This window comes from Chiroxiphia lanceolata, chromosome 3 (assembly GCF_009829145.1).
Source record: "Chiroxiphia lanceolata isolate bChiLan1 chromosome 3, bChiLan1.pri, whole genome shotgun sequence".
NCBI classification, from domain to species: Eukaryota; Metazoa; Chordata; class Aves; order Passeriformes; family Pipridae; genus Chiroxiphia; species Chiroxiphia lanceolata.
In genome coordinates, this window is record NC_045639.1 from 23,444,197 (window position 1) to 23,470,070 (window position 25,874).

Below are 25,874 nucleotides of genomic sequence, written 5' to 3' on the forward strand. Positions count from 1 at the left end.
AAAAATTTTGGTATTGCACCAGAAAAATATGACTGGGGCAAAATTTTATGTAGCTGTCATTTTATGTAAGTGTCCAAGTGAAAATGGCCTACCTATTCCAATATTAAGAATTTCAGATATTTGTTTTATGTAAATACATCAAAAAGTAGGATACTGAACCTACAGTTCCTAAACCCAGAGCAAGGTACTGAATAGGAATCTCCATTTATAGTATACACTGGCAGTTTTCCGGAAAACTCTAAGAAAGACATATACCATGAAAAGGGTCAAGGACCAAGCCTGAGCAATCTGAGTTTGAATTCAGTATAATCAGTGTAATGATCTAGGAAGTAGTCAAAGATAATGTTATCAGTTTCTTCACCTTTTCTCACAGTGGTTGCTGCATTATAGTGATTGAACTTCCCTTTTTGTGCAAGTTGCTGGGCAAACAAGGACAGGGTGCAGAGATGCCCAAAGGAGAATTGGTCATTGGAGGACTTCCCATACAGTTTAATAGAAACAGCTGTAAAGGAACTGAAAGACTATGCAAATTTCAACTTCAGTTATGTATAGAGTTAATAGTAGAAGTGATTGGTAAGAACACGGAGTTAAACTAATGCAGGCTAATGAAGTAATTGCTTGGAAGCTACCTTCTTTAGAACACATTGAGAGGTTTTGGAGGAGAAATGTTACAAGTAACTCATGGATTGAGATCCTTATACTAAAAATAATCAAGTCATACAATACCTGTCTGTAGAAAAATTCCTAAACCACTTATGAATCCTGTAAAATTCTTCTGGAGCATCCACAGTATCTGGGAATGCAAGGTCAGGGAGACTCCAATGGCTTTTCCTGTTTCTTTGTCCAGAAGATACTTACACAGGCCAGAGCACTGGCCTCACCATACAGGGTTTAGGGAGCAGACACACAAGACGGCCTAAGGAGCCATCCCAATACATAGGATGAATTAAGCACCAACAGTTTAGATGAACATTTTTTAACAGGCGGACAACTGAAAAATGGACTCAAGAGCCAAGTGTCCCTGACACAAAACTATCCCATTGCACCTGTTTGAAACGAGAACTCACAGCCAAAAACCTGGTTTAGATTCAGATGCAAAGTCATGGCTTTCAGTGTAGTGTGCTAGAAAAAAGAACATCTATAAGCAAATAAGTAAAGCATATACTACATCTATAGGCAACATATTACGGAGTACTTTTACCTTCAAACACAGACACCTATTACTGCAATATTCAGTAGGGTCATTAGTTTTGGTAATATGTAAATAATGCATCCAGAAACACAGACATCTAGGACTCAGCATACAGTACTTATTCACTGTTTTTCATTCACCAGGATTGCAGAATACAGATGTTAGCAAAATACCAACAGCAAAGTATATGAACACTATTCAGGAAGTGTTTGGGTTTTTTTCTTTAAGGACAGGAAAATAGATGTTTGTGCTATAACAACAAATGGTTGTTATAGATAAAGATGCCAGACATCAGCCGAGGAAGCATACTCTTACCTAAATTGATCAACAGGCACCCATTTCAGAGCAGCTCTTGAGTAATACAAGAGACTTTCTGGATACCTTTTCCAAGCAAAGGCTTTTCTTTACAGATCATAAAGGCAGTATTGGAAAATTCATTCATTCACTTCTACCTTTATTTAAATAATTGAGAGTCTGTTAACTAAAGTGGTTTGTGGCAGTCTCCTGCCAGGGCTGAAAGACAAGGTAATAAGCCTAACACAGCTAATTACAGCAGCAACTATCCTAAATCCTCTCAGAATCTGTTTCACAGAAATATGACATTTCTGTGAAATAATTACCTCTTACATGCCCAATCCTATTCCTGACATGCATATTTTAATGTTCTGACATTTTAATGCCATCTGCCTCCAAGGAGCCCAGCCTGATACACTTTTAGAACTCAATCCACACATTGTCTTCCTACTCCCAATCATTTCACTTTTCCCCTGAATACAGAGGAATTGCTTTTCCAATGCCCAGTGTTATGATTCGCCCTTTGGCAGCATGACTTAGCTATCAAAAGCAAATGATAGCAATTTTCAGCCTATTAGTATTTGTTGTGGATATGGTTTCTGTAAAGTGAAGAGGAATCAAAGCCCATCCCTTTAGATCGTGTCTTCTGAGTCATTTGTGCATGCAATGGAAATAATGCACAGTCCTGTTTTCTCCTCCTCCTAACCCCATGGCAATGGACAAAAAAATCTCCTTTATTGATATTTACCTCAAATCAGAAAAGTGGCAGGTATAATGAAATTATGAAGTGCCTTCAGTCAGACAGGATTAGTTGAGGCTCTTATCTTCCCTTTCCCATACCTTGCCTACAGAAACAGCAAAGAGAAAGAAGCACATACACCACAGAGAGAGAAATAATTGTCTTGGGTAACTTGTCTACTCCTGTCCCTGATGTGAGAAGCTGAAACAGTGTGGCTTTACATTTCAGATTAAATCAATCAGAAACTAATAGTATTTAAGAAAGAGTTAAAGTCACTAAGCAGTATTTTCCCTTTTGAGCACTTCAGCAGAGCTGGAACTGTGAGCTGTACAGATCATGTACAGGTAAATGTGCAGAAATAAGGAGAAACAATACTTATGTCCCTGTGTTTAGTAAACAGTGATTTTCGAACTAATGGACTCAATCCTGTTTCCAGTTATGTCAGCTGTGAGAAGAGTGCTTCTACAAAGGTGAAAAGGCTACAAATAATCATTAATCATCAAATTACTGAAAGTACAGGAGCATTTTCCAACAGAACTATCTGCCAGTACTAATATAATACAAAAGTAAAACTGTGTTCCTTCTCCCTTACTGTTCCCCCATTTTGTATCCCCTGCTTTCTCTTCTAGGTCTAGTGATTGACACCATGTACTGTCCATTTCTGTCAGGACTGGAAGATCACTGGCACTGCTGTGTCAATGCTCCCCTCCTTGCAGGCAGTCTCTAACAACTTTGACCTGAGATTTCTCACAAAGTAGGCAGAACTGTGCACTGAACAACTGGTTGCCAGGTGCTCATTTATAAATATTTAATTGATACCTTTTTGTTTAGTAGCAACAACTCAAAAAAGCACAGATGGAATGATATTAAACCCAGAATAAATTAGTAAGTTCACAAACTGGTTTATTACATACAAAAGAATGCAAATAAATAATCTCTCTTTAAAGCTGCCTTTCATTTCCTTGTATTAAGAAAAATGTTAATCATACACTTTCCCCAAAAATCACACTGCTCTCTGAAATTTACAACCAAGCTAAACCAACAAAAAAGAGAAAGCCATGTTCAGCATCCAATGCACAACTAAACAGAGTTATTTGGGAGTTTTCTTCATTAACATAATTTTGTGAGGGCTAGTACTAAATTGATTACTCAGAAAAAGAACTCCATGCCTCCTTAATGATCATAAATTTAAATGTTGGAAAGATAAATAGACATGTGCAACAAAGAATTTTAACTTAGAACACTTCTTTAATTTGTTCCAGGATTACTGCAATACATATCTGCATAACTTACAGGACATTTTGTTCAAAAGACAGCAATAAATGTGGAACGATGTTACGGGCAAAGCTCTCTAGCCTGCCCTGGCTTGGGTGGCTCTCTGAAACACCTCTGCTCTAATGCAGGCAGTGTGGGGAACAAACAGGAGGAGTCAGAAGTCTCTGTGCAGTTACATGAGTGGAGCACTGTGATGGACAGATATAAGCTCTTCAGGAAGGACAGGATAGGAAGGCCAAGACAGGGACTTGGTCAATATGTGAGAGAGCTGCTGGAGTGCATGGAGCTCTGCCTGGGGATGGGTGTCACTGTACCAGGTATCTCTTACAGACCTCCCAGTCATGAAGAAGAAGATAAGGCCTTCTTCAAACAACCAGAACGAGCTTTATCTCTGTTCCTCATGGAGGACTTCACCCCAAGACCTGCTAGAAGGACAACACAGCAGCCCTCAGGCAATCTAGAAGACTTCTGGACTGCATTAGTGACAACTTCCCAACACAGATGATTAAGGAAAGGTATTCTGCTGGACCTCGTGTTTACAAAGAACAAAGAACTGGTCAGGGACAGGAAAGTAAAGGCAGCCTTGGCTGTGGTAACCACGAGATGATGGGCTTCAGGGGCCTGAGGAGGGTAAGCAGAACAGTAAGCAGAACCACAGCCCTGGATTTCAGGAGAGCAGACACCATCCTTATCTGTTTATAAGAACTCAACAGGATATGGCTCTGAAGAGAAGGGTACAGGAAAGCTTGTTGATACTCAGGGATCATCTCCTCCAAGCTCAAGAAAGGTTCATCCTGACAAATAAGAATTCAAGAAAAGGCAGCAAGAGGCCTACATGTACGACGAAGGAGCTCCTTACTGAACCCAGGTATCAAATGGAAGCTTAAAAGAGGTAGAAGTACTAATTTCATTGTTGGTCTTCTGAGAATTTAGGAGTCTGAACTATGGGACATTTTGTTTGCTGATTTATTTCTAAATTATCCTTCTGATAAAACCAGGACCTACTGCATGCACATCTGGGCAGACTTTTGCATCAACAGTTCTTGGGAGCAGGATCAGGACCTAAAATCACATGGTTTTTCACAGAGAAACAAAATCTTTATTTCTATAAAACATACAGAAACAGAACAAAGTCTGTTGATCTCAACAAAAAAAGATCATCTCAATGATGATCTTCTGGAAGATATGTGTTGTCAAGGTCTGAGGCTGTAAGTAATGAGGACAAAAGCAACAAAGCACAAAATGCTGACTCAACATCACGGCATTAATAACTTTGTTCTTAAATACCGAGGAGAAAAAAATCACTTTACTCCAGAAAAGCAATTTCAGGGGAGGTTTAGGTTGGACATCAGGAAGAATTTCTTCACAGAAAGGGTTGTCAAGCATTGAAATGGGCTGCCCATGGAAGTGGTGGAGTCACCATCCATGGAAGTGTTTTAAGAAAAGACTGGACATGGCACTGTCCAACCAGACCATAGCAATCAGTGCTATGGTCTGTTTGACAAGGAGGTGATTGGTCAAAGGTTAGACTTGATCTTGGAGGTCTTTTCCAACCTAAATGTTCGTGATTTAGTAGAAAGTGGACTCAAATTTACTCACACTTAAGCACAGTTGTTCACATGTTGCTACACCTTTTAAAAAGTTATTACTATTAACTGGAATTAAAATGTCAAGTCATCAATTCTGTGAACTGATGATTAAATATTTAATATCTACAAAATAAGTCATATCAATGTTTCCTACATACTGCCCTCAAAAGACTCCTTAGAACACATGAGAAGAGTTGGCATGCTGTGACCACTGTGCACAGGTTCTGGAGAGTCCATGCTACATCAGTGAAACAATAATGACTCAGTCAAGATGTAGCTGCCTCAGGGACACTGATCATAATCAGCACAAAGATTGTCAGCTTTCTTTGATTAAATAATTTGCCAGTTTGATCCCCAAAATGATCTGTGCATCCAGAGCTCTAGCAAAAGCATGCAACTCCTACACATTTGCTTTCACAGCTGAAACATCTTAATGAAAGCAATCATTATTTTTGTAATTTACTTCTGAACTCTTCAGAGACACCATCAGCTGAAGCAAGACACTTCTGCCTGAATATTGCTTTCTGAGCCTTTTGTTAAGGTGGAATAAATTTGAGAAAATTAATTTCAGGCTTTCCTTATTGACTTGTTCTGTGCACATGACAGCACTTCATAAAACCTTGTGTCACTGCTCCTGGTTTGAGGTGGATCAAGTTTTCATCTTTCCTCAGTTCAACATGTGCAAAAAACAGCAATGTTAGGCACAAAAATTATTTTGAGTGGAACTAAGGGCATGTATGGCATCAGGTTCTCACTTTTGAAACTCCCTTTTGAGCACTTTGCCTCTGATCTGCACACCCTTCTATAAGAACTATGCAAGAAGTAACAAAGGTTAATGTTTCATAATATAGATAACTTCTCTCCTAGCAGTAAAATATCTTTTTACTTGGTAACACTAAGCAAGTAAGACCATGTGTTCTTTGAGCAATCTATGTATCACCATGTCACATCTGCAGCTTTACTGGCACACACCATAACTCTTATTCACAGATTGTTCCCAGAAATTCATAGAATCATAGAACCATTAAGGGTTGAAAAGACCGGCAAGATCATCAAATCCAACCTTTGGCCAAAAACCACCACGTTCACTAAACTGTGAAGTGCTGTGTCCACTTGTTTTTTGAACACTTCCAGGGATGCTGACTCAACCACTTCCCTGGGGAGCCTGTTCCTATGCTTAACCGTGTTTTCAGTGGAGAAATTTTTCCTAATATCCAACCTGAACCTCCTCTGATGCAACTTGGTGCCATTTCCCCTTGTCCCATCACTAGTTGCCTGTAAGAAGAGACCAACTCCCACCTCACCACAACTTCCTTTCAGATAGTTGTATAGGGCAATAAGGTCTCTCCTGAGCCTTCTTTTCTCCAGACTGAAAAACCCTTGTGCCCTAAGCTGCTCCTCAGGATTTATGTTTCAGACCATTTAATCACAGGTAATTCAGTCACAACTTTTCCCTTAGTTATAGCTATGCTAACTTGGCATAATTTTTAAGACTCAAAAACCAAAAGAAGGAGCTTGATCATCTACAGGAAGAGTACAAATAACACAAGATTGGTCTGCTGGAGCAATTTCTGCCTGTTGTATAAAACATTTTGTCCTTATTAAGGCTGATTTTTTATTCAGAAATGAAATATGTCTTCTATACAATTTCTTTACTTGAACTCAGGCCTTAATTGCTACCTGTTACAACAACTCCTGTAGGCAGCTGCAGAGGACAATGCACCGTAGGACCACAAAACAAAAAACAAGGCAAAAACCTTAATAAGAAATTGCAAAATTATTAATTGTAACTTCTGCTCCATAACCACTGCTCTTGAGTCATGCAAAGCTCTGATCAGACAGTTCAAAACATTAACAAATCTTCAGTTCTGGAATCAGGAATCAGAGAAGACAGGGAAAACCTTCCAGAGATGGGTATCTCAATGAACTAGGATTGTTCTTCCAGAGATGGGTATCTCAATGAACTAGGATTGTTGCCCATAAAAGCATGGACAAGAAGTCATGGAAAACCTGGCAACAGAAATTACTAAAACCAGACTGAATGCAGCACAACCAGTACTGTAATAAACAATGGAGTAATGCTCCAGAACACTGGGGAACATCTAGAAGTTATTCTCCAACTCCAAGTAAGTGGCAATAAAAGCATTCAGTTAATAGATGTCTCATTATATCTAATCATTGAAACAAAGTCAATCCAAGAAACAAAATTCACTTTTATATTACTGAAACAGTTTTTTCATTTGACAGAATCTGAAGACCCCTAACCCTTTCTGCTGAGTTGAAGCTTAATTACTGCTATGCCAACATACAATCATCTTGAAATAATAGCCCAGAATTAAAATACGAATCTGAAGCATCACCATCAAATTTTAACATAATTACATGTTTCTTCAAATTGTCTCAGACTAGGCAAAATATGTATTTTGTATCTGCAATTGTTATTTTTATGAGGAATTAATTAGAAAGGTAAGTTACAACCAACACCGGTCTTCTTTTTTGTGACACTTCTAATGCTGAAGCCTAATGATTTCTAAATACAAAACACTATTTCCTTTCACATTCCATTTTGTCAGTTCTGTAGATTCAGAGACGATAGTTCTGCAAAACCAGCCTGTATTTTGACAATAGGCTGCCTCATCCAAAAAGTATGCAACACACTCCCATCTAAACACTGCTAAGTGATTGCAAGTCAGAAGTTCCCATTCTTCATAAATGTATTTTGTCCAGTCATGGCCTGCTACTAGTGTTACAGTTATTTGGAGCCACGCACTTGATTCTTGCAGTGCTACCCCAAATAAAGAGTATGAATGCAAATTTGCTCTCTACAATGATCATACAAATACTAGCCTATTGGTTGTCACTAGATAACCAACAATTTAAAATACAACTTTTATGGGTTATTTTGTTAGTTCAGTTCAAATCACAGTAAGGAGAAGAAACCATAACTATCTTCAAAACACATTTCCACAGAGAGAGGGAGAGAAAAAGGAGAAGACAGGTTTCCATGGTTACTTTGTTAACCATCTCCATTTTGATGTTTACATATTTTATAAACTAGACACTATAAACAAAAAGAAATGAAATATTTATTAAGATCTACATTACAGAAAGCTCCCACCATATGTCATGTCTGTTTCAACAGCTGACTGTCCAGTGAAGCCCTAAAAGACACACTGACATCTACTAGTTTCTGGTTGTATTAGGTACATTAGACAGGACAAACTCTTATTGAACACGCACAGAAGAAGCCCTTGATCCAAGTTCACTCAGTAACATTTCATCAGTAATTTCTTTTCAGTAGGAGAGGATGCCTTGCCTTGAAATCAATGCTAAAATTGCAGGTTTCTCATTTATAAGTAGAATCCTTTTCTTGGCTATCAGCTAAAACTTACTGATCACCAAAGGCTGCTCTCCAGCTCTATCCATTTCAACAGTTGCAGTTTTAATCATTTATTTCTGATGCAAAAGAAGTTCCCCTTATTTTGAGTCATCACCCTAAATGAAAGGTTAATTCTGCATAACAGCACTTTTCAGCAAAAATGTCATCTAAATCAGGTCATTTTTATTTTGTTTTCCTATAAATTTTTAATTTTAACTAGGCTTCTTATTACTTGAGGGAGAAATGACAAGTAACTCCACGATACTACACTAGTACTGGGAAGACTCCAGACCCAGAATCAAAAGCTCAGAAGTTCTATATGGAGTACCCAGTGTGGAAAATTCTGAAGGTATTTTGGAGTTCTTGGTATTTGGATATCAACCTCATTCAGTTAAGAGGCAGCATGTGGCCTTAGGTCCCATATGCACATCCATCACACAGGAACGAGCTCATTCCAATACTGAAAGCAGCCCTGCAGTCCTACAGTCCTAATCTCAGCAAAAGATGATAAAGTAGAACCACAGAATCATTGAGGTTGGAAAAGACTCTTAAGATCATTGAGTCCAACCATTAACCTAACACTGCCAAATTCACCACTGAAGCATGTCCCTAAGTACCACATTACGTATCTTTTAAACACCGTCAGGGAGGGTGACTCAAGTAGTACAGTACAGTCTATTTAAGTAGCATTCAGAGACAGACTTCTTTTTTTTGTTTTTATGAAGCAACATTTTTCCTCCTGTGTCCTAGCCAAAGAATGTCCTGGAAACTGTTGTGTAGCTTAAACATTATCAGCCTGTCTACCATCCTACAGACAAACTTCTATATGTCACTGCTGCTGTGTGCTTGCAAAAATTTCTGTCAGTGAATACATTTATTATTCTGTTAGACAACCTGTGAATTCTGCAGAGATCAGCTAATCTCTTTTCCATGACAGGATCAACTCTACTTAGGTTACTCTTGACCAAGATTTGCTCCTGAGTTTACCTTATACTTTGAGGGCATCCAAATGAGAAAATTTACCTGAGCAAGTCACGGCCTCTTTTGCCTCCCCTTTTCCATCCATCCAGAAAAGATATTTTACATGAGTAAAATATATTTTACTCTACATGAGTATGGTAGAACTTAAAGAAAAATATATATATACTGTAGTTTACATTCTAATGTTAGCTCCCTATAATCAAAAGTTGAAGACGGTATTTAAACTATTCTGCCTCACTAGCAAGTTGTAAATGTCCAATACTTAATATTTTCAGAGCAATAGTCTAATCCAGATTTGAAAAGCAATTCATTGTACCAAAATGCTAGATACATTTTAAAAGTAATCTCTAAATCTACCATAAGTGTCTCTGAAAGCACTAGCACATGGAATACTGTTATCCCTATAGCTACAGCAGATAATGTTGATTATGTAACACAAGTATTCACAAAAAATTGCAGAGTAACATATATCCTGATCATCTTTACTTCAGTTGAGGTGGAATTCTTCTTTATTTAATGGGGTTTTTAAAGTTTGGGGTTACATCACGTACCTCAGGCACGCAAATGGCATTTTGCTATTGCCATACAACAGAACAGCAGAGGCTGGTTGGAAAGTAGAGTCAACTTTTCAAGTATGTGGCTATGCAGCTTGCAAGAAAGTGCTAAATCTTCTCCAGGAGAAAAGAAGCAAGAACGGTATGACAGCTGACAGTAAGAATTACCCTTCGGCTGCTGTGACCTTAGCTCGTTCTTCAGCACTGCAATTACATTTTTGGGATAGAGTAGGAGCCTACAGCATGCTATTTTACTCTCTTATTTCAGACAGTAAAATAAACAGAAGCCTGATGGTTTTGACCCGTCATTTCTTCAAAAACATATGAATTTTACCCAATTATTTATTTGTGACCTCTAAGATGGAAGTCTGCCTAAGATTTTGATTCACATAGCCTAATTTCTTTAGCAGGTAAGGAAGGAGTGCTTCCCCTTAAACTGCATACCATAAAGAACATATATTTGCAAAGATATTAACTGATATATTTTATACATGCTTTCTTGATTTTACCTTAGCTGCTTAAAAGATCACTTTTTTCTACAGTTCCCTATTGACATTTATAATCCATCCAAGTATGAGCACATACAGACTTTAAAAAGTCACATTATTTCCTTTTTATCTTAATTTATATCTGTGATAGAACAATTCCAAATCCAGTAGTTACTTCCTGTCCTGTTTTATCATCTGTTCTTGGTGTTACATAAAGTGCTTATACTAAACATTGCTGAGCTCTTATATAGCATTCTTAATCCATAGATCTCAAACTACTTTACAAAGGATGATCATTATCCTACTTCATCTATGAAAAGAAAAAACATGGAGATCTTCAGGGTGAAACTCAGATCTCACTGACTTAATTCCCACAGCCCACAGAGAAACTGGAATTGCACCTCACATCATAGTACCATTGGGCAGCCAGGGCAGCATCCACACCTGCAGATGGATTCCAGAGCCTTCCCTAATACCGCTGGCCTGTGATTTGTACTCAGCAATTTCACACACCACTTAGCCATCAATTCAGAAAGAATATGGCTTTCAATACAGTATCTTATTCAGCTTGACATTCACTAAAACGCCACCCATCCCACACAGGCAGCACTTTTAAATTATGTACTCTGCCCTTCTCCGAGTACCCTGCTTACAGCTCCAAACACACTAACATTGCCATCAGTGATGGAAATAACTGAGTCAAGTCCTCTATTTGGGCTTTACTACTGAAATCAATACTGCTGCAGACAGATACACTGGTAACAAGGTCTGATGCCGCCACTTAGGTGTCTCAAAGTATTTTCACTTCCATACACAAACTCTGAAACCACCCAATCTATGGGTAACTAGATAGGAGTTATCAAGCCTCCTGTTTCATCCATTCCTCCCCTCTTTTAGATTTGTTTCTCATGTTCATTCTTTGCACCTTGCTTTAAGTTAGATGTTTAAACTCAGACTTCCTTAACTCTATAAACTCTGCTGGACTATTCAAAGATCATAGAACCAAGTACCGGAGCTTAGAGGGACAAGGACTGAAAGCAGACTGCATACAAACAAAGTTTACCAGGATATCAATTTGATTGAAACTGCTGGACAGCCATAAAAGAAGCAGTAATGCTACCTACTTCAGTAACACATCTGAGGATGTACTATTCAGACATCTGAGAAAACTCTGGAACTTAAAACTTCAGATTAAAGTTATGTGGTTATTGCTTTAACATACGGTATCACAACCACCTCAAAACCACTTATGGACCCATGCAAGCTAAGGCAAGCTGACCCTGAGAACAAAGATGAGCTGAAGAGCCATGATCTTCAGGGAAGGAATCTGAACACTGCGGTCTCCATAACACTCTACACAATGAATTAGTCGAGGAAGAGAAACGCATGCAATCTTTCCTGCCCACAAGGATGAAGGGAATCGTTCTGTACAGGTTATTCTGAGCAGCTATGAAGGGAATCATTCTGTATAGGTTATCCTGAATCGCTGTTCCTAGAATCCCACATGTTATATGAACTGCCTGCTGTCTAAACTGGTGCTTTCAGGAAGAGAAGGCACTAAAGCAGAAGAGGTTGTATCTTCCAGAGGAGACTGCATCTTCCGGAATGCGCACTTCCTAGAATGGGACCGTCTTCCACAAAGCACAGAGGCAGCCCCATGGCCTCCCGTGTCATCCCCCGAAACATCCGCCGGGCTCCAGGAGCCGCCGGTCCCGGACCGGGTGGGGGGCGGAGCAAGGGCGCCCCCCGGCGGCAGCCGCGACGGGCGCTGCTGCTGCTGCTGCTACTCCTGCTGCTACTCCTGCTCCTGCTCCTCCTCCCCGTGACCACGGCTGCCGGGGCTTCCCCGCCCCCGAATCAGCCGCAGACAGAAATGTAAAAGCCGCGGGCACTGAAGGATTTATTTTCTCCCGCACGCGGTTCTTTCTCAACGGGAGGACGGGACAGTAACCTCAGAGCAGCAGCGGGGCAGAGCGCAGAGTTTAGTCCGAGGCGTGTCCTGGCTACGGTCTCATTTACTGTGCTGCATACAACTAATTTACCGGAAGCCACAGTAGAGAAGAATGTTTTTCTCATCCTATTTTTTTTCCCACATTTTTTTTTTCTGGCTCTGATCTACGTCTTAACAATTCTGATATAAATAGCACATGGCTTTCCGAAACACATCTAAAATATAAGACATGAAATAACTTTGAGACTGAAGTTTATACCAACCATATCCTCCTATCTGGAGATGTAATCATGTCTCTTACCATGCCAAAGTACAAATATGGACCACAACATGTAAAAGAGAAAAAGACAACATTAAAAGTATTTCAATCAAAAAGAACACAAAATTAAGCAGAATTCTCTAAACTTATACTCCAGGTCATATGAAACTTTACACATGTTTAGTTTTAACTAGAAGTGCTTGGTGGGACTGGAAGTAGTACATAAGTGATATTTCTTACGTAATTAATATTTCTTACATATTGACTTTCTTGACTCTGAAATACAGGTTGCTTCAGTATAAAAGATGCAAAGTCTTCTGGCACTCAGAGTCAGGGACAAAAAAGTTTCTGTGACATAATTTCCTGGACTACACAAAGAATAAATCTAGAATCCTCACAATCTCAGGTCGGTCAAGACTGCTAGGCACACACTTTCTTCTATTACACTGAAATACAACCTTTGATGTAGCTCCATTAAAATATTCAGTAAAATTATTTAAAAGCAGCCTGAACTGAATCTCTAAATACTTCACATTTCACAAATGGTGTATCTCTTGCTCACAGATAGTAACTCAAACACCCCACAACAAAAATAATAAACTGTTTTAATTCACAGTTGCAACACATAAACATGATGAGATCTGTACATTGTTAAGCCCGACTTCCCATTCCAACAGTTTAAGTTAAATGTCACATTTACATAACATTTACATAAAGATTCAGTTTTGTTTATACAAATCCCAGCCTTATTTTTGCAACATGCTCAATGCTAATTCATTATGTAACAACAGATTGTTTGCTCTTTTAAAAAAATAAAAGGTTTAATTTTGAGAAGGTGTTTGAGAGACCACAGTTACTCTGAAGCAATTTAGCACCTAGTCTTCATTACTGCTTCATCAAGTTTTGGGGGTTTTTTTTTGTTTTAAAACAAAGAAGATGTTTTGGACATTGTCCCACACTAAAACAGACACCCCAAATGATGTTATACATTATGGTCACTTGTACAGTTCATACTTACGTCCAGTACACATACAACAGAAGAGTCACAGAGCCTTCCAACACAACCCCCTAGACCTTAGTTATGGACTTTTAGCAATGGTAAGGCTTGATCTTGTAGCTGGGAAAATTTTAGAAGACTCCAAACACTATCCAGCTTGTTGTTTGGGTTTTCTTTTAATATCATTTCAGTGTTTTCACTGCTTTCAACAGGAACACAATTAGACCAGTGCTGACCCCTTCAAAAATCACCAACACCAGCAAACATAGCAAGACTTCCAGCATGTCTGAAAGCAGAGCTCAGAAAAGTCTGCAATGCAGCTGGATGTAGCCACAGTATTTTATAAAAAGAGCTATATTTTTCAGCTCCTCCCTACACAGGTCTCTATGGATGGATTGGCTGCTGTTCTCTTCTGTGTTTTAGAATCTTAAAATGATTTTTGCAGAAACTTAAAGGCCCCACATAAAAAATAAATTTAAAAGAAAAAATTCCTAAGTTAATACCACTACCTCTTCACAGGAATGAAATAAACACTGTAACCTTAAAATTACTTATTAGACACACAAATAATCACATCTAGTGATTATTACAATCATGTTTACTAGCAACAACACTCCATACTTGGTTTAGTATGTGCTAACTTAATCACAAAATTTCAAGTCTGTACAAAAGCTTTCTCCAGCACATCACATCTACATCACAACATTCACAAAAGATGGCAAACAACACCTTAGCTCCCTGGTAAAGGAGGCATTATTACAGTGGGCTTTTTTTTCCAAAGAGATGTTTCTGTAATTGAAACATCTTCTTTCATAATCATACTTACTTAGAACCATAATCCCTCCTTCATCATGGGACCATTCTTTCCTTACACAGAGGTGCCCTTTTCCTAACTAAAAATCAGGAGATGTGACAACACATAGCAGATTTTGATCCTAGAGGTAAACTATGCCATGCTTCACCTAAGAAAACTCAAAAAGGGAGTGATTTTCAAGTTTTGTGTTCAGAAAACCTTTGCACCAGGGAGTAAGCTAAACCTTAAATAACCTAAGTAAGCCAAAGTAATTGCAAACCATGGGGTGAGCTGAGAGCACTGCTAACAGATGGACACCTTTGGGAGACACTGGGGGTGCATGGTCCTGCAGTTCTCTTAAAAGCCAGATCTGTACTGAAATGAGTATGATTCACACTTTTTCAAAGGCACAGCAGTGCTGAAAGTGTAGAGATTTTTCCAAAGAATCTTGCCTGCAGGAACTGTCATTCTTCCCCACTGCCCTCATCAGTGCTGCCCTAAAGGAAGTACTGTTTGGCATTAGGACAGTAAATATTCTCACAAGTTCACAGTTTTATTTCATCCTGTGCCCTGTTCTCAGCACTGGATGAAGTGCTTGTATAAAATAGTTTCAGTGAGCAAAGAGCAACAGGCAGCCTCTCTTGCTCTTTCCCCTCTAAACTGCTAGCCCAAAGGCTATTTCTATGTATTTTAAACTCTGAAAAATACATCCATTGCCCCATTCTGAGAATGTTCAGATTAAGAAGAAAAAAGGTTGTTTTTCCTGGAGTCACACTGGAAAAATATTACCGTGTTTGTGTGATTTAAATACGTGATTAGTAATTTTGCTGATCATAGAAGTAGTAACAAATAGTTTCCTTTATATAATTGTGTGAACACAGTGGGTAAAAAAAACAAACAAACCTTCCAAGTATGGTAGTATATTTTTCATGAGTACTATCAAACCCCAGTTTTCATCACAAAAGTCCTAATCTTTCCCCTATGAATTTCCAGGATCCCTGCTTCAAACATGATGGTGTAGCTAACAAATTTTCAAAACCCAGACCCCCACATACTCAGCTGCACTTTACTTTCACATATAGTAGTCCCATGATCCCACTTGATTTCAGCATGCAAGTACAATGATTAGAAATCTAGTCCCAGAACCCAGTTCAGCACAAGTCAGTACACAACACAGTATTATCCATTACAGTATGTACCTATCAATTACACATTTAAAAATATGGGATTTTTAAAATTTTCTGAGCTATCTTAAAAGCTGTATCAGAAGCACAGTTCAAGACACAGACAGATAGCTTGGCAAAAATTATTTTCTATTTATTTTTTGCTAAGAACACAGAAAAAAAAAGTGTAGTTGTAACTCTCTGTAATACTTTGTGTCACGCTTCACTTGAGGAAGCCACTGATTGTTTATGCCAGGCTAGTACAGTCCTAGTTCTTTCAATCAGCATTTAATTAGGCAGATTATCCTTTTAACATAGACTATGTTTTTAGTTTTGTTTGCCCCACATTTTGTCTTTGAAAGTATCATAGTGGGTTTCCTGTTCCATCATGGGGTAGCGTCATTATATTTTAAAAAATATAATATCTCTTGAGCATTTCAAATCCCAATTCATAGATTTTCAACACTTCCTGCAACTCAGATTTGTTTGATTTTTTTGGTGGTTCAGGTTTTTCCTTCCCCACTGTTTCTATTTCACACAGAAACTGAAATTGTGAAGCGGACCATTTATGACAGATACTTTATGAACACAGAAGGAGATGATCTGCAAGTTCTCAGGAGCTTAGACTGTCTAAATAGGCAAAAAAATGGCAATAATTTTCTAAAATTCACAAGGCAGACCAACAGCAGAGATTAACACCAAGTCTTCTGTCTCCTAGTCCAAAGTCATCTACTGAAACAAAAATTTTTTTAGTTAAGAAAACACAAGCAAAACTCATTCTGCTACAAAAGAAGGGAAAAAGATTTCCTCCTCAGCAGTACAGTTACAGAGAAAGCAGATAATGTTTCCCCAAGCAGTTAATAGAGGCAGGTAACAGACTGAAAATAAAATAGTAAAGCTAAGGTTAGAACACCACACTGTATAGAATACAACTGGCTTTGAAAAAATGATACATTAGTCAAAGATGACATTCAACTCATTTGAATTCCATGGCTATTTGCAGTCCCAGATCACATGAGCATATAATTCAAATACTGCATCCCCACAGGATGTAAAATGATGCCATATGAGAGAATAATATCTTATTACCTTCTTTGTATAAAGCAAATGAAAACATTTTATGGCAGAAGCATTAGCAGGGACTTAAACTTAGTACATCAATGGTAGTACAGCAGTACCATGATTTTGCTCTTGGTTAAGTAGTTGTTTGCATTCCCAGGAGACCTTCTTGTGCACTGTACTTCCTTTACAACACCAGTATATTTTTAAACCATTTCTTAATACGATGATTTCAATTTCTTATATGATTATTAAAAAAAAAATTCTGCTGGTCACAATATAGATGCAACAAATTTTGTAGAACTGATACTAGAACTTATATGTATTCAATTGTCTAAAAACTCTAAACCACACTGAAATACAAACATATTCAGCAATATTAACACTAGAGCTGTCTGTTAAAAGTTGTCATGTTCCATGCGAAGAAATATACAACATAACCCAAATGTTACACAGCATACTGCTCAAAATTATGAGATATCAAGAAATGGGTTTGCCTGTGCAACCTGAAAGCAAATCTGATTTTCCCTGTGACATAAGCTTTGTGTGATCTCGTATCTTTTATACTTTTTATAGCCTTTGTATTATTGTCCAGTTGGCACCCAGACCTTAGACAGAAACTTCCATTTCTTCCTGGATTTAGCCATGATACTAATAATCTAGAGAAGCTGAGGACAAAGTGAAGTGAACACTTACAAGTGTTCTCTGATGATAAGCCTAAGGCAGAGAAATGTTCCTTAGGCATTTACAATTCTGTCCAGAGCTGTATGCTTCTTTCACTAGCTATAGCCAAGAGCAAGTAGCAGGGTTCTGAAAACATTAGAAAATACGTGCTTCAAGTGAGTGACCAGAGGAGCAAAAAGTAATCAGGAGTAATCAACCTGTTAAGAGCTCTGAAAGTCTGTGAATTGGTGCCAAAAACACTGCATTAAGGCCAAAAGACTCATGTGTAAAGACTTAACAGAATCTTCAACCAGGAAATATGACACAGTAGCCTAAATAATGAGTTCAGTAGCAAGGCCAAATCAAGGAACACCTAACACCACCTGATCCTTATGGTGGGACCCAAGCAGCATAATCTGGTTCGTACAGACTGGGTTCAGTCTTCCAAGGTAGAGTTCTTCACTGATAGATATTTCAACATTTTAGTCTAATTAATTCTCTAAGTGCCCAAAGACCACGGCAAAATTCATCTTTCATGGCACACATTACAGTTCTTTGTAAAAATCAGTAGATAATAATAAGTATTTTATTAAAAATGAAGGCAAACGCATTATTGGTGAACACTTGTGATTTTGCCCCCACAAAAAAAAAAACTCTGAACAGCAAAACCAGTTCCTCAGTGTACCATTCAAATTTACTAACCTCCTTTTTCTGGTTGAAATGCCCTGCTTTAATCACTTCATTCCTCTAATGTCAGCAAACAGAAACAATTATTCCACTTTCCTTATTCATCTTCAGAACATAGTCCATCCCATGCATTGAATACATTCAGTTTTCTGTGGAGAATACCAAACTCTCCTCCACATTCACAATTTTCTATAAAATTCAAGCCCTTATTAGAAGGTATGAGAGTACTTGAGTTACCAGTGGAAAATACATTTTAAAAGCTTTTCTTCAGTACAAGAAAAATTAAGATTTTCTCAGGAATGAGTGGAACACTGTCATTGAAATTTCCTGAGTCAAGGTTTTCCTGAAGGACACCTGAAGATGTTCCTCAGAGGGTGACAATGGGTACATATCCAAGACAAATAGTTAAAGTTTCTCAAACTAATATATAAACAGAAGATAAGAGAGGATCTTTCCATAGAAAGTATAAAGTAGTATTGAATTCACATGGTCATTTCTACTTATAACAACAGAAATGCTTTTTAACATGTTTGCTGTTTTTTCTGAGATAGTTACTTTTCTTTATAGTAGCTAGTAAGGGCTGTTTTTTGCATTTGTACTGAAAACAGTGTTGATGAAAACACAGGGATGTTTTTGTTACTGCTGAGCAGCAGTAACACACAGTCAAGGCCTTTTTTGCTTCTCACATCACCCCACCAATGAGTAGACTGGGAGTGCACAAGGAGGTGGGAGGGGACACAGCCAGGCCAGCTGGGCCAAGCTAATCCAAGGGATATTCCATACCACATGCTGTCATGCTTGGTGTTTAAAGCTGGGAGAACAAGAAAGCAGTGGAGGGATGTCCAGAGTCATGATGTTTGTCTTCCCATGTCACTCTCACACATGATGGAGCCCTTCTTTCCTGGGAAAAGCTGAACACCTGACTGCCCATGGGAAGCAGTGAATTAATTCCTTGTATTGCTTTGCTTGCATGTGCAGCTTTTGCATTACCTATTAAACTGCCATTATCTCAACCCATGACTTCTCTCAGTTTAATCCTTCCAATTCTCTCCCCATCACAGGGGTAGTGAGCATGTGGCTGCGTGGTGCTTGACTGCAAGCTGAGGTTAAATCATGACAATATGGAATTGCAATTCAAAATAAGTATTAGCTTACCTGACCAGAAAGCGATGTAAACCAACATCAAAACTTCTGTAAGAAAAAAGATTCACAATATTTTAATTATTAAAGAAATATTTTTTCTCTTGGGTATTGTACAGACACTGTATTTCAAAACATTAATACCAAAGATAAATATAAAGGTACTGGAACTGATAAACCAGAAGCAAAAGTGTAAGACACGATTTCTTTTCTGTAATGGCATGAAATTTAAGATGATCATCTTTTAACATGATTTAGATGCATGTTAAAAAGCTCACAAATTCCTTGTTGGAGTATTTATTCAATAAACTATTAACATTCAGACTATTATAACCAGCAAGTTCACACATTTTGTCACATGCAGGTAGATCCTCTGTGCAAAACTACTGTGGAATCCTTTCTTTCCCCTTTTCTGCTCTGTACTGCACTAAAACACAAGGGATAGCTGTGAATTCTCTCCATGATAAAGAATAACCAAAAACTCCCTTATCTCTCCTTCAGATATAGAATATAGAGTAGACCTAGAAGTAGACCAAGAAGTAGACCTTCCAAGTGCATTCCGCTCAGATTGGTGAGGAAATTAACTTTGAGGCCTTCTGACAGTAAGTACAAGTTAGATCACATTAGATTACAAGAACCATGTCTGAAATCTCCAGCACTAACAACACACATTGACAGTAACTGTCAGTGTTTCTTTCCATTTTTCATTTCCTCCATTGCTCAGACAACTCAGGAGAACCAAGCTCACGAACAACTAATGGCAAATCTCTGATGCTACATGAAGGTATCTGCTGATTTGAGACATTTACCTAATATCCTAAGTATGTGCCAACTTTATGTGAGTACCAGTATAATCCCAGATTAACTGTGTGCCTAACAGCACAATTGAAAAATGCAAATGTCTTATTTCCAGTGCTGGACTTGCTCTGAAATGGGCTTACATTTCAGGTACACAGCAAACATTTTGGCATATACTAAGCTCTTCAGCATCCTGTTCCAAAAAACATAATTGGTCATTTGAGTACAACACAGTCTTATTTTAACAGTACTGCTTGCAGTGTGCTGCTTTCTACCTCAAAGAGCAAGAGAAATCATCAGATAGCTAATGGCATCCTGAAATCAGCAGATAGATAATGAGCTGCAGAAATTCTAGGAGTTAACAGGGAAGGAAATTTCACTGGTTCAGCTGGGTGGAGAGGAGCAAATTTTTCACTTAAAAGCTGCCTTCCAATAGAAAAACATTATGTCAGGAACATGAGCTGGTCATTATTAAACCTGTATTTTTCACATTCCTTTCCTGAAATCGTTGACCATTTTACATTATTGTTACGTTACTGTGGAATTAAACTGCATGAAGTGCATCCAGTTATCTTTCTTCATTCCTCCTGCCTGGACACATACTGTAATTTGGCTCCCTCTCTTCACTAAAATATTCTGTGTTGAACAGACAGTTTGCAGTATCTGAGCTGCCCACAGTGTGTTTTTATAGCTCTGAAAACCTTTTCTTCCTAGGACCAAAAATTCAGTATGTTTGTGCTGGGATGGGGAGAAGAAGAAACTGGTACAGTTTCAGAAGAGAGCTGTATGCTAAACAGCCCTCTTGCACTTCTTCAGCCAAGCTCATCTGCTCAAGTTCTTCAAGCTATTCTCTGATGGCAGTAACCAATCTGGTACACTCTCTGAAGGGACAGAAGAACCAAGCTTCTTGTGGACAGGGATGTGGAGCACAAAAATATCATTGCTTTTGACACTGAACCAAAAGCCAAAGGACTTTGTTTACCACAAGCATGGAAACTGAAAGGTCCTGCTAACTTGAGATGATCAGAGCTGAAGGAGGTTGGGGTGGACAAAGCTAAGGCTGAGTGGGTTCAGACAAGGAGGGAAAACAAAACATTTTGTGTAGATATCATGACATGCCATCTCTTCTCTCATTTTTCACTCTTTGCAAAACATAATGCACTTGCCACTAAAAAAGTTTTCTAAGTTTTTTTCGTCTGGGCTTTAGCTATTGAATATTTTTTGGAAATATTTTAATAAGTATTAACAATGAACATGCATAGAAACAATTTATTAGAATAAATGAAAAAGAAAAATTATCAGAGCCTCACTAAGTGTAATTCAGCATACATAGACAGGGTCCATTATTCCTCAGTTGATTTTGTACTGATACATTTCAATAGTCTACCCAAGATCCTCAGTTCTCAACAGTGTAAGCAGTTGTTTAACTGTGCTTTGACCAAAAGAATTTTGAGAATATACAGCATCATCTGACTGTGCACCTAGATCTTAAAGATCCCACATGACAGTATCATTCATTAGGTCCAAAAGCAAGAACAACAAGGCTGAACAATTTCAAATTGTAAATGGAAGAAATGGTTGCATTACTTAAGGCTATGGATACTGTGTACATACATCTTGGTTAATGAATAGAAACATTGTGCAAGGCAAAAATATTGAGAAGATAGGATTATGGGAGGCTAGTTTTGACAAAAAACTACTACAGACACTTTTGACTGTTCTGCTTGTTCATATTTAAATACATACTGCAGCTAAGTCTACAAATAAAGTGAAAATACAGTGAAGTAGCAGAGGCAACAGGTCTGGTAGATGCATCTATTCTCAGATGGAAAAGTTAAAAAGGGGTAAAGAGGGTTTGTAGAACAATGTTAAGACTGCAACCTGGGGGTGGAATAAGCATCTTCATTAAATGAAAAAAGAGAACAAATAATCACACTGTACTGGCATTAAAAATGTCATAGCAATCTCTTCAACATCAGAGGACTCCACCTATGAGGCATGACAGTGTCCCTCATAATTAACACAGAATTACACCTGCCATATATAAAATACATCCATATTTACTTGATATTACAGTATAGTCTATAATGAGCTTCACACAGCTTGTAAAATCCTGAGGTTCTCTGCAAAATACACAATTTATCTGGTAGTTCTTGCAATTTAGGGTGCCTCAGTTACCTAAAGGTTTCAGAAACGCTTTCAGAAATCCTGTAACGAGCACAAATTTTCAAAATAAATGTTCTTATTAAAATCTAAAACAAGAGAAAGGATATCCACAGCAATATGAGTGAAAAATGATTTACCAGTTAGATTCTCTATTCTATTCAAATGTTGGTAGCAATATAGTATTTCAAATCTGTGAAAAAAAAGTAAAATCTAATTTATCAAAATAGTAATGGTCTTTGGACAGAACAAAATCAGTGGAACAATAAAGGGGAGATATATTTAACCTCAATTTCATAATCATAATTACATCTTGCAGATAATTTGATAGGGTTTTTTTTAATAAAAACATCCCTAATTCTGTTCCTCTGAAGGATAGTTTTGAATCACAGTTCTATACACACCTATCAATGTTTTTGTTAAGCATGGAAGTTTTAGTTTGATAGAATTCAACAAATGGTTATACGTACAATCCATCATCATCAACTACACTAAACCAACAAAGACCTTTTCCAAGAGGTCTTAGAAACCTCTGCCTGCAAGCATACATCTCTCTCCTCAAGGTACATTTTCAAAATTATTTCACAGATGTGCAGCTTCTGCTCTGAAAGCTAAATGCATAATGCAACAACCTGCCTCTAAATTTGCATTCAACACAAAGCTGATGGGGGGAAATTAAAAAATTATATGCACATGTCATCCATTGGATTGTTCTTGGTCCCACTTTCCACAAAGCTGTGCTTTCCTTTAACTGAGGTCCACACTCTGGTTCCTCAAAAGAGGAATTGTGTGAGCCTTTAGCATACAACTTTTAAACTCAATGAAGTTATGCCAGCCTATTCTATTTAAGGACTTGGCCCCACATTGACCTAGATGAAAACTGCTTCTTATTAGCTGTTTTAGGGACTACAATTTACAATTCCAGTGTGATGGCTAAGGGACCCACACACACAATGAGGTTTGATTGTTCAGACCTCATGCCTAATGATTTACAATGATACAAAAAACATAAGTACTGAGCACATGTCAGGATCATAAGAATCAATTTAAAGTTAAGCTAACTACTAGAGACATTTTTAATGAAATTAATTGCAATAAATTTGAATCACTCAACTCTGATTTTGTATATCCATATTTTTAAGCCATGTGCTGAAGAGAAACCAGCGAAGTTTGTTTTCTGCCAGTTCCTCCCCAGGACTGCTGGGCTGCATGCTACTCCTGGAAACAAAGCATGCAACATGCAGCATAATCCAGGAAGATTTGGCTAATCACGTACTTCAGCAAAGATGCCCACTGCAGGCAGTACATCACCACTCAAAAGCAGATAGTGGCACGGTTCTTACTTTGGGCCCTACTTTAGGGGAGTAGACCTACATAGATAGTTTGCCATTTGTAAAAAAGCAGCACTACCCACATTTCCCTGGAGCAAACAATATAATTGCACTTAAATATCTTCAAATCAGTTAGCCTAGTTGCCACTTATGGCAATGATGAAATCCAACAAGTAGGTTACTTGTTCTAGTTCTAGTAGTCTGGATATTCACCATCTCAAAAATAGCTTTGTAGTTGCTGCAATGTTTCAACAACGGTTCTTTGCCATTCCTTTTAAAACATGGCTAAACTTGACATCAGAAAGTCTAACTCATTCCCATATCCTCAGAGTAGCCTGCCCTATTTAATTGTAGAACTGTGTTTGCAAGGCCAGCACTTCCATTAGCTGTCTTTTCAAATAAATGTGGCATTTAGCCAGTGAGCTGCTGACCAAGAGTCTCTCCCACAACAGAACATTTTGCACTGGAGACTGAGAGGTCATTGAATGGCATCTGCTTTCACTGATACAGTGCTCAAGTCACTTCATTGTTCCTAATTCTCAAGCAATGTCTTACTGGAGGAATGCACAAAAGACTGTAAACACAAGAATTCCTCTAACAGATGCCCCACCACTTAGCAGTTCCAAACTACTTTTCTGGATTCTCCTATATCTGCTCATGTTTTTTCTAATGCTGCCTGTGGCAACCTTCCCAGCAGGCAACCCCTCAAAGATGTATGCTTCCAAATTACAAATAATCACAAGTCTGCAATGTAAATCTGAAACAATTTTTAGAGTCTTGTCTGAAGAGTAAGATTACTACCAGGAAAGCAGATAAAGTCTATATACAGATTTTGTAAGTGCTATTATTTAATGTCTCAATGAACTATAAAACTTCCTAAAGCAAACCCCCCAGAGGGGGCACACCTACCAAGTAAAGTATTTTCCAAGTAGTTACTGGTACCTATTGATTCATTCTCATCATTATTAAGTAAACATCTGGGAAAGCCAGCCATATATTTAAAAGACATTTTGCCTGTCTATAGCTTGCATTGATTCAGACAGTTTTCTACAAATCTACCTGAAACCTACACCTTCTAGCAAAGCTTGTCTCTTCAGTGACAAATCAGGACAAGTCTTCCTCTGAATAGCATAACATGCCACCATACTTTACATACACTATTTATAAAGCTGATGCACAACTTGAAATAGAAAAACAACAATTAAATTGTCGCAGGTGATGTTACAGTAGAAATAAACACAGCAAGCAAACTGAAAATATTCACTTAAAATGCCCAGATTATTTAGTGTTGCTAGTTTTTAAAATGAAGATAGAAAGATGCATAATGAAAAATGCAATGCAATCCAATATAATAATCTGTTTGGATTTATCTATGACCCAAACTATGGAATATACTTTTGGACACTGAGCTTTTAAAGTCACCTTTAAAGCCAACATACCAGCATGTTCTTGGAGCTGTCATTTTCAGCCTTTCAATTACTGCAATACACTCGGTGAATTCCACCCACACTTAGACACTAGTCTGATATGGTAGCAGAATTGGGAACAAATACATATATGGACCTCTTTTGGCATTCATTCAAGATGAATAATAACAAATCCTTTCATTTCCTATGCATCTCCATTCTTACCATGCAACCTAGAACAAAAATCCTAGCTGAACCCAATAAGAAAATTTCTGTTTAAGTGAATTCAATGTTCTTTTAAACATCAAGATCTTAAGAACTTGCTAAGCCTAGATATCAAGCTTCAGTGGACTGTCTTCTGTTTGCAAGCTTTGATTTTAACCATCTGCAATGCAGCAAACTAGTAGTTTTCCTTCATTTCAATGTAAAAACACAGCTAAAAGTAAAAAAAGAAAATCTATGCTATTTGAAAGAAAAAATATGAAGACTGTCAAATGCTTTCATATCATATCTTTGACAAACAATTTCTTGTTACAGTAATAATAAGCAGGACTTGTATATACACGAAGACATCTTTTTATCATATTCTCTGACACTTGCTTAAGGACATTCTGGAATTTTAACACTTCATGCTTAGATAGAACACTTTGAATCTGTGTTCTATTTCTTCCTGGAACGATTCAGCAGTACAAACATTTATCTTACTTCACAAAAAGAATACTCTGTAGTTATGTGATCACTTTAAGGTAAAAGTCTAAACATTTTACTCGGGAAGTATTTACTGCATAGCATCATAGGAAGAAGCTAGGGCTTCCTGAAGCCATAAGGGTGGTGGAAATCCACAGTGAAATCCTGACCCCATCAAAATCAGCAGCAAAACCCTCACTAATTTTAATGGAAACAGAAATACACCTGGATTGACTCTGGACAGCCTGTATAAGGCAGAATACAGTCCAACTTTGGTATACATTTT

At 37.9% G+C, this 25,874-nt stretch overlaps 1 protein-coding gene across 2 annotated transcripts in view; it reads right to left on the reverse strand.

The window, feature by feature from the left end:
* HHAT (hedgehog acyltransferase) overlaps positions 1-25,874 on the reverse strand; it is a 145,581-nt gene that overhangs the window by 91,534 nt on the left and 28,173 nt on the right. The window contains exon 9 of one of the 2 annotated variants that reach the window (XM_032684273.1): positions 19,219-19,254. The exons of the other annotated variant lie outside the window; for it this stretch is intronic. Coding sequence (XP_032540164.1) covers positions 19,219-19,254 — 36 coding nt within the window. The remainder of the gene's footprint in view (positions 1-19,218; positions 19,255-25,874) is intronic. 2 annotated transcript variants of the gene reach the window in all.